Here is a 12,423-nt window from a genome sequence, read left to right as displayed (position 1 = left end):
CGCTCGTCGATCGGGCCTCGATCATCCTCGAGGGGACGGCTGGGCCGTCCCTTTACGGTCCCCCATCGGGCTTCTCCGGGGCCTGCCTAGACAATAAAAATTTTATTAGCCTGCTAAGGACGCCGAGCAACGTAGCTCGTTATGCCATTTACTGTTTTGCATTAAAATAACTACTCTAATATCTTCTTGGCATACTGGGGTCAGTCAGTGCGCGTGGTGAAGATTTGCCAGGGATCCACAGTACATCACATCGTTTGTCTGGAAATACGCGAGGTGATAGGATGTGACCGGGTATTTAAATGCCTTCAATTGCAACAACCCCACTTTCCTAAGGCAAAACGAGGTGTTAAAAAGTTCTACTTCAATTAAATATCTTGTATGTAAAAATGACTAAACAGAAGCGCAAAACATTATTATTCGAAATCTGAATGAGGTACGCCAGCACTGCAAGTTTTGAATGCATTTTTATGCCATCCAGCAGAACAACATGCTACTACGTGTAGGATTCAATTACACTGACAAAGTTTTTTTTTTATTTAGAGCGAAGGCCTAATGTGCTCTATGAGGCTACAAACTGCCCTATCAGGCGCTTTATGTACGCACTGCGCTCCAGCGGAAGCTTCTTTCGTGCCCTGTGCGATACCATACTCAGTTTCATAAACTTCCTGCAGAATTAGAAAAGCTGCACGCCTATCAGGCGCAGTGGCACTAGCCAATGAGATGCGCATATGCACTGACAAGATCTCCTCCCCTCACCTCCCCCGAATAATTTAGATCCCCTCCATGTGACGATGACGATGGTTCAAACGCGAATCTTTCGTGCGTGTGTAAATCAAATGGCAAAAAAAGTACCAAAGTAACAGCCGCTGCAATCAAAGTCAAAATGTCGGCGATCAAAATGCGACCAGCCTGCGAGTCAAAGTCAAAACTCAGACGACAGCAAACGAATCCCTCACGACAAATTTAAGCGCCCCGACCATCGTTGATCAAAGCGAAGCGTTCAAATTCGCTTTAAAATACAAACTTGTTCGACAATGTCGAAATGGGGCGATCTAATATACGCCAGCTTCATAACTCGAGAGTCCTAGGTTGGATTACAGGAAGAGATTTTTCTTGCGTTATCTTCAGCATAATTTGCCCTCCCATTGTCCAAAGTTGGCTTTCCTGTAGTGCGTTTTAGGTAACGACACCGTCATCAGTGAGACCAAGAAAGGTTCGCTTTAAAAGTACGCCCATGCTGTCTGTTGGGGAAGCTCTTCAAGAATATCTTGTTGAGCACGAGGTCGCGGGTTCGATTCCCGGCCGCGACGGCCGCTTTTCTGATGGAGACGAAAAGCAAAAACGTCTGTGCGTACGAGATTTCGGCGCGCGTTAAAGATATCCAGGTGGTCAAAATTAATCTCGAGCCCTCCACTACAGCACGCCCCATCATCTCCATTAAATCGGCGCGTTCAACCCTATAATCAATCAATCAATTAATCAAAAATATTTTTATGCAGTGTTTTTACTTCGCTGCACGCTTTTACAGCGCTGCACGAAGTTAGTGGCCAACCCGATTCATCGAAATCTCATTTCTCTTCGGATTACCGAAACCAGTGACCATTCCAGGAGGGGATCGGTCATCAATAAAAGCTGCCCTCACCACATAAGGACCAACGCTGCCTATTAGCTCGCCTGCTTGCTTCGTTGCCGGCAGGCGTGGAATTTCCGACGTGTCATTTCCTCATTCCGTGCATTCGGTGGTTTATTTTTGGGAGCGGCTAAGTGCCTTTTCATGTGCGTACGACATTGCACACTATGGCGCGTGTTTATATGCCCAAGATACTGATTGTGAATAAAAATATGTATATATTATTTATGCAATGAGCACTATTGACTTGTGTGCTCCCGCGATCTATCTTGGATGCTTCGAATGTGCAATTTGGAGTTACTCAGAAAGTTTAAATTGCGGTAAATAGAATAAGAGCATCTAGGAATTTAGAAATTGGGCTGCAATTGTTCATGCATAGGATTTATAGCCTGCCCGAAAGCTGCTTCGCAAAGTTGTATCTTTCAGCTCCGGCAAGTTATTAATAACACAAAGTAATACTGCTCATACCTCTGCGAGAAATATGATGGGTGTCAAGCATACCCGCCCGGTGAGCAGGAACTTATGAACGAAAGCGCTTGACAGCGGAGTAAGAAAAAGCGCCTCAGGGCAAAAGCACGTCCACGCATGTCTGTGTGACTGCCGCTTAGTGAGAGATGGACGTTAATACCTCTCATAGCTTTGCCGTCAAACTGGCGAAATTCGAGAGAATAAAATAGAGGACCGAAAAACCAGCGATAAAAGGCTGCGATGCAAAATAAAAGATGGGAGCGGGCTTAGCAGGCATTACAATGCTGCTCTTTTTTGAGTTCGTTGAGCGAAGAAAAAAAGGTATTAGACCTAAGCAAAGACGGGAAGAGAGGAGGGTTTACACCTCCCGACGGTGGCTCTGTCGGGGCATTCTTTGGCATTTCATTTGTTTGATATTGTCACAAGAGAGAGAGAGAGAGAGAGAGAGAGAGAGAGAGAGAGAGAGAGAGAGAGAGAGAGAGAGAGAGAGAGAGAGAGAGAGAGAGAGAGAGATGGCCTTACAGAAACAGGAGCTCTGTTTATCAGCGAGCGGTGAACCGAGTAGCGAGACAAAAAGGAAGTAAGCTCTCCTTTATTGAGGCCTACCTTGCAAGCCACAAACTGCGATTAGACTTGTCCCTGCGGGGCGACTAATGTTGGCAACATTTAAATGGCAGGCTCAGGGCGACAGCAACCACAGCCGCTTCCACTAGAAATCAGAAAGAATGTCTACGTCACAAACCTCCAAACAAATATGCACCCAGACCATCATGAGGGAAGGAGAAAATTCAAATCAGCGGCACTCGACAAACGGTATTGCCAAGACTCAACAGCATAGTACCCTGATGCCGCCCCATACCAGCGTTACCGAGGAGCAGCGGTTGCAGTGGTCACCTCAAGGGATCAACCTTTCACCACTATCACAATCAAGACCGGTTCCATCTAGGAAGCGGAAGTGGCGATTGCCTTGGCCATAGCGCAAACCACCACGATTAGGATAATCACCGATTGTCGAGTGGCAAGTGGAAGCTACGCGGCTGGTGCAGTTTCTTCAATAGCACTGCGCCTCCTGAGCAAAACCCCTCCCTCTTGTACGGTCAGAATCGTTTGCACACCTACCCACTCCGACCTCCCGAGCAACGACACAGCCCATGAATTGGCCCGCGCTCTCACCTACCGGGCCCCAGAGGAGGAGCACAGCCCAACGCCCATTGAGACCATCCGGGAAATAACCCAGTATTACAGACTAGGTAGATGTACTTTTCCCCCGCCCGACCCAGCTTCTCTAAAATGCAGGAAAACACATTGAGATGAATTCAAACAAACAGACTCCCAAACCCAGTACGACTAAATCATCTATTCCCTACACAATACTCCCCGGAGTATGCGTCTTGCGGCAATTTAGGTACACCCTATCACATTGTCTGGGAGTGCGATTGAGATTTCAAACTCCCCCCTCCCCCTTTCCAACCCTTCCCGTGAGCAGTGGGAGAGCATGTTGCCCAGCTTGAGCCTCGATGACCGATTATCGTGGCTGACCGAGGGGACAGCGCCCGGATTGCCCATGGACTTCCGGACTAGGAAGCCACTCCACAATTTATTTTTGCTCAGTAAAGTTTCTTCCCCGTACTCCACCTCCTTCTGTCACAAATGGTCGTCCGGGCAGCTTGGTGGCCCTGCCAACTTTACCGAGGATTAACGCATACCCCTGCGGGCACACCCTCCCGTGTGAAAATGCTTGCGTCACAGTTCTCATAATAATAAGACTGACCAGAGATGTTAAAAATATTCAGGGTTAATTCATGTTTCCAAGTATACTTACCAAATACTTCCAAAAAGGAACAATAAACTCTCTGGGTTTGTTTTTACATATCCCCGTTTTTCACTTGTTCTCTTTAAACTTGATTCGGCAACCTTTCTTAGTTTAACGCTATTTAAAAACTTTGCCCTTGAGATTTTCTTTGGAGATAGTGCTTTATTTGGTGTTTGTAAACAGCCGAGTGACCCTCGGGACAGTACACCTTGTCTTGAAAAATACGGTAAAAGACAATAAAGAAGACGGGAAAAATATAATAAAGATACACAGTAACCAACAGGCGGAGCTTATAAAAGAAGGAAAAACTAGATAACATATTGGGCAAATTACAAAGTCGCAGCATGTCAGCAAAATATGTCGGTTGAAACCAACATTTCATTGTAGGTTTGTTGTAGACGCGTCATTGGACAGGGCAAACAAATGTTTGGATAGAATGTATAAATACACCTCGGAATTATAACGACGTGAAGAGTTCATCACAGTCAATATTGCCACGCACAACGTTTTGTAGAAAATGCATAATTCGCATTTGCCTATTATCTTGCAAACACGCGAGGCCTAGGTCAGCTGATATGGAGTGGTACCTACAAAAACGGTGATGACCATTGTACCGATCATATACAATACGAATGAACCTGCGCTGAACATTTTCGATTACGTTACTGGAAGAAACAGGCAAATTGTTCCATATGACAGAGTCAAACTCAAGACGGGGTCCAATTGTTGCACAATAAATAGTACGAAGACACTGCCGGTTACGAAATTTTTGTGTCGGACACGAAGCCATACCACAACATTGAAGCGCATGTTTAACAACGTAAGACAAGTGTGACCGAAATTTCAGTTTTGAGTCCACTTGGATACTAAGGTCCCGTAAAAGTCTGTCGCGCTGAATCTGTTCATTTGAGAAGTTTTAATTAAATGCAATGCTATCGCGTTTTCTGCTCACTGACGTAACAACAGTTTTCTTTTAATTAAACCGTAGTCGATTTTCAGTCCACCAGTGTTCGGTACAATAGATGTCATTCTGCAGCAATACACAATATCGGGCACTTTCTACCTTACGGGGGTTTTAGGTCATCTGCAAACAACGAAGTCCTCGAGTGGCGTGCATATGACGGCAGATCATTTATGAATAGAAACAACAATGGTCCAAGTTTAGAGCCCTGTGGCATGCCATATTTAGACAAGTATGGCTTGGACAAACAAAGTAAATGTTTTACAAATATTGCCCAAACCAGGAGCAGCATGTTGGACATAGCCCCATTTGCTTGAGCTTCAAGAAAAGCAGTTCATGTGAAACTTTGTCAAATGCTTTTGTCAAGCCGAAATAAATTATGTCGACTTGACCCTGGTTAAACACAACGGGAGCGATATACCCGAGGAAAGCACACGAGTTTGCTTCAATGGACCCGCCCTTTACAAAGCCATGTTGCAAGAATGAAATTTTTCTTTTCAGATAACACAACCGGTTGTAAGCAACCATCTCGAAGACTTTAGAGAAGCCACATAAAAGGGACACCATCCGAAAATAGTTTACATTACATGAGCTTCCAGATTTAAAGATTGGGACAACCAGTGATTCTTTTCACAGAGAAAAGAATAACCCTGTCTGGGAAGATAAATTGGATATGTGAGTTGAAGCAGGACGAAAATATCTGTGCATCCTTTTAAAATAAAATTAAGAATCCCATCACAACCAGTTGTAATTTTTTTCTTTATTTTGCGAACGCATCGGCTACCTCCTCTCCCGTTACGCGTTCGCAGGCTAAGCAACCAAAGCTATCTTCAAAATCGACGCCCGTGCATGTGCCATCGGATTGTAAAAAAAGTGGAGTTGAAAGGCTGCTCAAAGGCTTCATATATTTCTTCGGGGGAGCACCAGACATCACTATCGTTCTTGAGCCCACTAGTGCTGTCGTTATCTTTTTTTTGAACCCGTACGTAGCCCCAGAAATGACGCGCCCCCTTTTGAAGTCTTCTTAAAAGGCGGTCGTGATAAAGCCTTTCGTCGCGTGCAAGAAGCTTCTTGAAGATTGTTCTGCGCACAGAGTATCTAAAGTACCAGTACTTACAAACTGTTTTTTTTTAATATAATTTATAGAGGAGCCATTTTCTGCGTATGTAGTTCTTCAAGCCAGCCGAGAACCAATCAGGGAATGCAGATTTTGTGGGAGTATTACTTGGTATGAATTCCTTCATAGCGTTCTGAAGAAGAGATGTCAACAAGGAGACAGATCGGTCAACGTCTTCAACGCGAAAATATGTAGGCCAATCATACCCACGCAGATGGTTGTACAATCCTGCGAAATCACCGTCAGCATATCTAAACCTTGGCGTCGGCCGAATATGTTGCAGAGTGAAGGACAGATAAAAATCTAGGCGAAACGGACGATGAAACTTATCAACTGGTAGCTCAGTTCATATACTTTCCCGGTAACTCTCAATGTCCTCCCCTCGGAATGCTTCAAAAGTAGACTTGCAGGCTATCATGACACCGCACCCATTTTTAGTCTTTTCTCTGTAACTGCCGTCCGCCCTAAAGACGAATATTCGCTTGGTAAGTAAGCTGGGCTCATATTGGAATTAAGCCAAGGTTCTGTCAAACATATGATGTCTTATTTCAGAGTGGTAATTATTCTTAAGAAACTCATCTCTTTTCGTTCGAAGTCCTCTGACATTTTGGTAATATAGCCTAACTTTCCGTGATCTCATCTGAGGCTTGGGGGGGGGGGGGGATATCAGGCTCATCGTAATGACGTGAAGGCGACAAACTTCCGTAAAAGGGGCGGAACACGAAGCCAATTGGCCGCACTTTAGGCTTTTTAACGATCCCAACAAGTTCCCTATCCAGGCCAACGTGGCAGGAGCTGTGCGTGTCGTATCTTGTTTTCAGTCTATTGCGTGTTTCTGTCTTCTAACCTATGAACTCCGTCAGAAGCTCTGGCACGTCAGACGCACTAGTATTAGGAGCTAGGCGAGAAACGAAAATGCCTGTTGTGGCCGGCTCTTTAGGCACGACCTTGAGTTGGCAATTCTTCGCCGTACCAATTGTGGCCGACGGTCTTGGGGGCTGGCTCACCGGTTTACTGGAGGGTCGCAGCGTCCTCCTTGGTCGTTTGTTGTGGGTGCTGACACTCGGAAGGTTTTGGCCTGTAGCGAGGACGTCAGCGAAGTTCCGTAATGGTGCATGGCCGACTAAGCGCAAGGGAGGATAATACGTCCAGCGCACCACACACTCTCGCAAGTCGCGTATTTCTACGCGCGAAGACACGTTTTTCACTCTCAGTTGTCTTACTTCGGATGCGAGCGCATCTATCTGATATTCCATCACCTACAGCAACGCGATGACGCTCGCACACGCACTTCCGCAGGCCTGGCTCACCAGCACGGAAGAAAGATCCGATAGCCAGGTGGGCTCGGTGGGCGTGTCCTCGGTACATTTGAAGAAGCGAGCATCACACCAGACGGATCCGGTCGCCTCGCACATTTCATGCATCTGTAGCTGTTTGTCCCGGTCTGCATTAGGAAGCTGTATTATTCAGCTTCATCGGTTTTCAAACACTTGCAGTGGAACCGCTGTTTGCAGCACCAACAAGGTAGCAACTGCTGCCTTCCACGAATCGGTTTGGAGCATCGCGCACATACGTCTGTCTTGCGCGGCGCCATGTTGATCAGTAGCCTCCGATGAACAGCCTCCGAGAATATTTTGGTACAATATGAAAGTGCTTCACTCGGACGATGAAAGCATTGGAGGGTGTGGGCCGGTGTATATATGATAGCAGATGTGAACGAAGCAGGTGCCCATATCAAATAGGGGCGTGGCTTCGTTCTGACTGATGCCCCGTAGAGCGCCCTTCCACCAGACATTATGGAAGGAATGATCCCGCAATCTTATGATTCGCATATCCCAGCTCCAGCGTGGGCACGTTGAGCCCTAAGACGTATTTTTAAAGCAAAGCTTTCTACCTCTACCCCCCCAGGGTTCTTTCGCGACCGTTGGTGTCACCAGAAAACTCCAGCGAACAAATAAAAGAATTTACCGGCACCGCCGGGTATCGAACCTGGAACTAATAACCTAACAAAGCGAGAGCCCGTTATCTTACCGATCTAGCTACGAGCCCACGCGAAGACGGGGAAGACAGGTGGTGTACTTACCAAGCACAGCTGCGGGTTTACCCCATGCGTTCTCGCTGAATGCCACGTGAAAGCGTCACCCGAACACTCACGCCCATCTAGCGGCCCTATGCTCACATTGCTTATGTGCTAAGAGTTACAAAAATTAAAGGAAGCTAACACCAATGCATGACATCTCACTTCTAGTACGCCATTTTGCTAAAGCCTGTGGCCTCCAGTGTTTACGTAAAAAATCACAGCTCCGTGTCGTCCGCCCTCACGCCAAATCAAGGAATACATTCAAATACTCCTTGATGGCCAGGCCATCACTTCATACCCCAGCATCAAGATCCTCAGCCTACATCTAGAGGCTAACACCGAGAGTGACGTCTCCTTGCAGAGCCTCAAAAACAGCATTAATCAAATCATACACATGATCAGGCTAGTTGACACCAAGAAGCGAGGCATAAAGGAATCCGGTACCTTCAGATTAATTGAAGATTTTGCCCTCTCGAGAGTCACTTACGTCAACCCCCTGTCTTCTTCTCCACAAGGAAGACATAGAGATGCTTTATATAATGATTAGAAAGGCGGTCGAGCAGGCCACTGGTCTTCTGATGAGTGCGTCCACACAGAGGCTGCTTAGCACGGGGCTCCACAACACGGTGGAAGAGCTGATAGAAGGCCATCTTTCTAACCAGAAGTTCTGACTCAGAACTGCGGTGGGTAACCGCATGCTTCACCAGATTGGCTGGGCAGCCCAGAATTTCACTCCGCTTTACGTACTCCCAGACTCTTTGCGACTAAAATTAAAGATGCTCCCTTTGCTTACAAATACGAAACCCTCACATGACGAGGGTCACCGAAAAGCACGCGCTCAAGCGCTAAACACCACCCTCGGTGGGGATCATGCAGTTATCTACACAAACGCCTTCAAACATCGAGGGCAGCAATACGCCATCATCGTGGCTACCTCCAGAACCAACCTCTTTGCGTGTAACTCGCTTAGGACCCAAGAAACGACGGCAGCAGAAGAGGCTGCCATCACCTTGGCTCTCACTCAACCAGGGGTTCGGAGGGTAGTCACTGATTCCCAGCAAGCCTAATAGAATTACCAGTCGTGTTGGGTGCCCTGACCTGCACTGCGCGTGCTAAAAAATCACTCCCCAAACGGTTCCATTCAGCTCATCTGGACACCCCCTCACGCTTCAACGGAGGGCAACAAATACTCCCAGCCAACAAGCCTGCGCTTTTACCTCCCGTGCTATGGAGCTGCACGAGGACAGTCACCCGCTTGTCACGTTCAGGGAGATAACCCAGCATTATCGCCTTCTGAGACAGACCGTACCTTCGCCTTACCCTGATCTCTCCAGAGAACAACAACGACTCATACAACCGGGCTCCTTCCCACAGCCTACGCGTCTTCACTTAATGCATCCGAATCGCTACGATACTAAATGTAAATTTTGCTCAGAAGCAGGAACACTCCGCCCCGTAATCGGGGTGTGCGACTTTAGCCCTGAGCACACTCCTCTCTTTCCATCAACTACCCAACAAGAGCAATGGGAGATACTACTGTCCAGGCCCTCTCTACCTACCCAGATTCAGCGGGTGGACAGAACACAGGCCGCGGGGACTGCATATGGGCCCCACAGAAGAAGGAATTACTCCCCAGGGCAGCACTCTGGGCCGTTCAGAAATCTGAACACCAAATCTGAACATCAGAAATCTGAACATCAGAAATCAGAAATCTGAATTTCTTCCTCCACCGTCTCCTTCTCTGCGCAAATCTCGTCGCCTCCGTCCGCGGCACAGAGACGTAGAAGTCAGATCGTCTAACACCGGGTTGGAGCTTACTTTATTTTATAAAAAAAGTTTCCACACATGTGCTACACCAATACAACTCAACCAAACACCATTCATGCATCATGCATTGATTTACCCTTACCAAGAATATCTCTCTGAAGTAATAAATGGTGTGGTTAAGTGCATTTAACTTCTCTCTCGTTTTACTATTTGTAGAGCGATGTGAGTGAGTTTAAGTGACTCCGCACGGGTAATCGTTATGGGTGCCGTTTACAGCTTTGCTTTCCAACTACATTCACAGGGTGGATTGGCGCCATTTTTTTACGCTTCTTTGTTGTTACAGCGCAGACCGCTATGAACGGTGTGTAGAGATTTAAGATATACACCTGGGCAGCCTTACTGGTAGCGTCTACGTTGCACACTGGTGAGGGTAGGCTGGCAGCACTGCTACCGAAGGCATCTAAAAAAACTCGCAAAAAACAAAACAAATGCGCAATAAATAAATAAATAAATAAATAAATAAATAAATAAATAAATAAATAAATAAATAAATAAATAAATAAATAAATAAATAAATTCCAACATCGCTTACGCTATACTGGGGGAACATATACTTCGATTGAGCTAAATCATAACAGTTCCTTTTTCAGTTAGACACCATATGCGGTCTTTCGGGACTTTCACTTTGCCCTTGCGTGCCAGGGGCGTATCCTGAAGGGGGTGACGGCTGTGGGGGTGCATCAGTTTCACCCTCCCCATTCTGAAATCTAAGCCGTGGATGGTCACGAAAAAGCGAATTCAGGTTTACATATACCTCTCTATTTCGACTACTGTGGTGATCCGGACGGCTAAAGAGAAAAGAAAAGGAAACTCGCCGCTGCATTAGACAGAGAAATCCGCTGTCACCTTGTTTCGGGGTAGAAGACGCACAAATAGCCGCAGGCAGTCGTCCTGGCCGCAAGACTGGCATGACCGCACGGTCTGACACGTGCACCTTTATCGAGTCTCGCGATTCCCCAAAGCCGTCTCTTAACAGCGGCCCCCGACGACAGGTACATAGTACTTGTAAGGCAAGATCTCCACGAAGGCTTTATGGTAAACCGATGTCGTGTCCACAGCCGCTCGACTTCGTTCTCGATCGTTTCCTCCAGGAGATCATCTCACATCGCCTGTGTTCTCGACGTCTGTAACCTTACAAACGTATACATACACAGTTATTCAATGGTCAGAATGCCCCCACCCCAAGCGGTACTACTGGCTACGCCCCAGTTATGCGCACATGCGGGCGTTTCGCCCACAAATGGAAAAAACACGCCTGATGTGGGTTGCTGTTGTACATCACAAAAATAACGCTGGCTAAAACAAACCATCATACTCCGCTCGTCGGTTGAATTAGCAATATCTAGAACAGGGCCGAATCAGCATCGATTATTCCTTTACAATCGTCGTGGCCAAAATAGGATCCGTAATGTACACGCATTTCCCACATGTCGTTACCATTATTTCGTAGCGCCCCTGATCAATAGCTCAGACCTTTGTCAGCTAATCAATCAGTGAGTATAAAAAAGCGTAGCGGCCTCTCGACGGCCGGCCGGAAGAGCTTATGATGAGGACATTGATTATCTATCGAGTGCAAGCGCAGATGTCAGCAGTTGCAGTCCTTTCTTGCTACTGCACGTTATAGGCGGCGTGTGCAACAAGACGAGGGCAGAACACTATTATATGTGCAATCGAATAGTCGATCCTTTTTGGCATTTGTTGCGTTCAGGAGTGCCGCTCGAGGAGTCATAGGATGCAGGCAGGCAAAAGACGTCCGACGGACACGACGCTCCATTTTCTTCTGCTGGTAGTACTTATTCAACCTACAAAGAAATGACTACTTTAGCACTGATACCATTTCCCCCAATGATGAGGACTCTGATACGGAATAAAGATAATGGTAATATAAGTTAGTCACAGATAATTTCTTGCAGTGAGAAAAACATTTTGTGGTTGCCATTGCGCCACATATAAATATTAAAAGTAAATTTTCGCATATTAATTTTAGCAAACGAATCTACTTTTAAAGCGGTTTTAAGCATGAGTGTTAGGTGTTCGGTGAGAAAAAATAACAATTACACAACGCTTGGCTAAAACAAACCATGATATTCCGCTCGTCGGTTGAATTAGCAATATCTAGAACAGGGCAGAATGAGCATCGATTATTCCTTTATCATCGTCATGGCCAAAATGAGATCCCTAATGTACAGGCATTTCCCACATGTCATTACCATTATTTCGTAACGCCCCTGATCAATAAATCAGACCTTTGTCGCCTAATCAATCAGTCAGTACAAAAAAGCGTAGCGGCCTCTCGACGGCCGGCAGGAAGAGCTTATGATATGTAGAGCTGAGCGATGCAGCGCTGGCGTATACAGGTAGAGTATCCGCTTTGCGGGCAGAAGGACCGTGGTTTGAATCCCGGTGCCGGAAAATTCCCACCGAATTTTAAAAAAAAATCCGCGTATTGATGGAATTGCAGAATGAGGCTTGGGGCTTGGGCAACAGTTCTTGCGGCCGCCGGCGCGCACGAACTCAGTCCACGTTT

General features: G+C 46.5%; 1 protein-coding gene across 3 annotated transcripts in view; it reads right to left on the bottom strand.

The window, feature by feature from the left end:
* Nucleotides 1-7,798, bottom strand: part of LOC144144838 (uncharacterized) — a 195,156-nt gene extending 187,358 nt beyond the window's left edge. For all 3 annotated transcript variants that reach the window (XR_013317349.1, XR_013317348.1, XM_077676342.1), the window contains exon 1: nt 6,997-7,798. Coding sequence is in view for 1 of the 3 variants with exons in the window: in XM_077676342.1 (XP_077532468.1) it covers nt 6,997-7,106 (110 nt within the window). In the remaining 2 variants the exon portion in view is untranslated. The remainder of the gene's footprint in view (nt 1-6,996) is intronic.
* Between the last annotated feature and the right edge of the window lie 4,625 nt (nt 7,799-12,423).

The sequence above is a fragment of the Haemaphysalis longicornis genome, unplaced genomic scaffold (genome assembly GCF_048455015.1).
Source record: "Haemaphysalis longicornis isolate Haplotype H1 unplaced genomic scaffold, Haemaphysalis longicornis Haplotype H1 scaffold_7, whole genome shotgun sequence".
In the NCBI taxonomy this organism is placed as follows: domain Eukaryota; kingdom Metazoa; phylum Arthropoda; class Arachnida; order Ixodida; family Ixodidae; genus Haemaphysalis; species Haemaphysalis longicornis.
The sequence above is the reverse complement of the archived record's forward strand: the minus strand, read 5'-3'. Positions and strand labels throughout refer to the sequence as shown.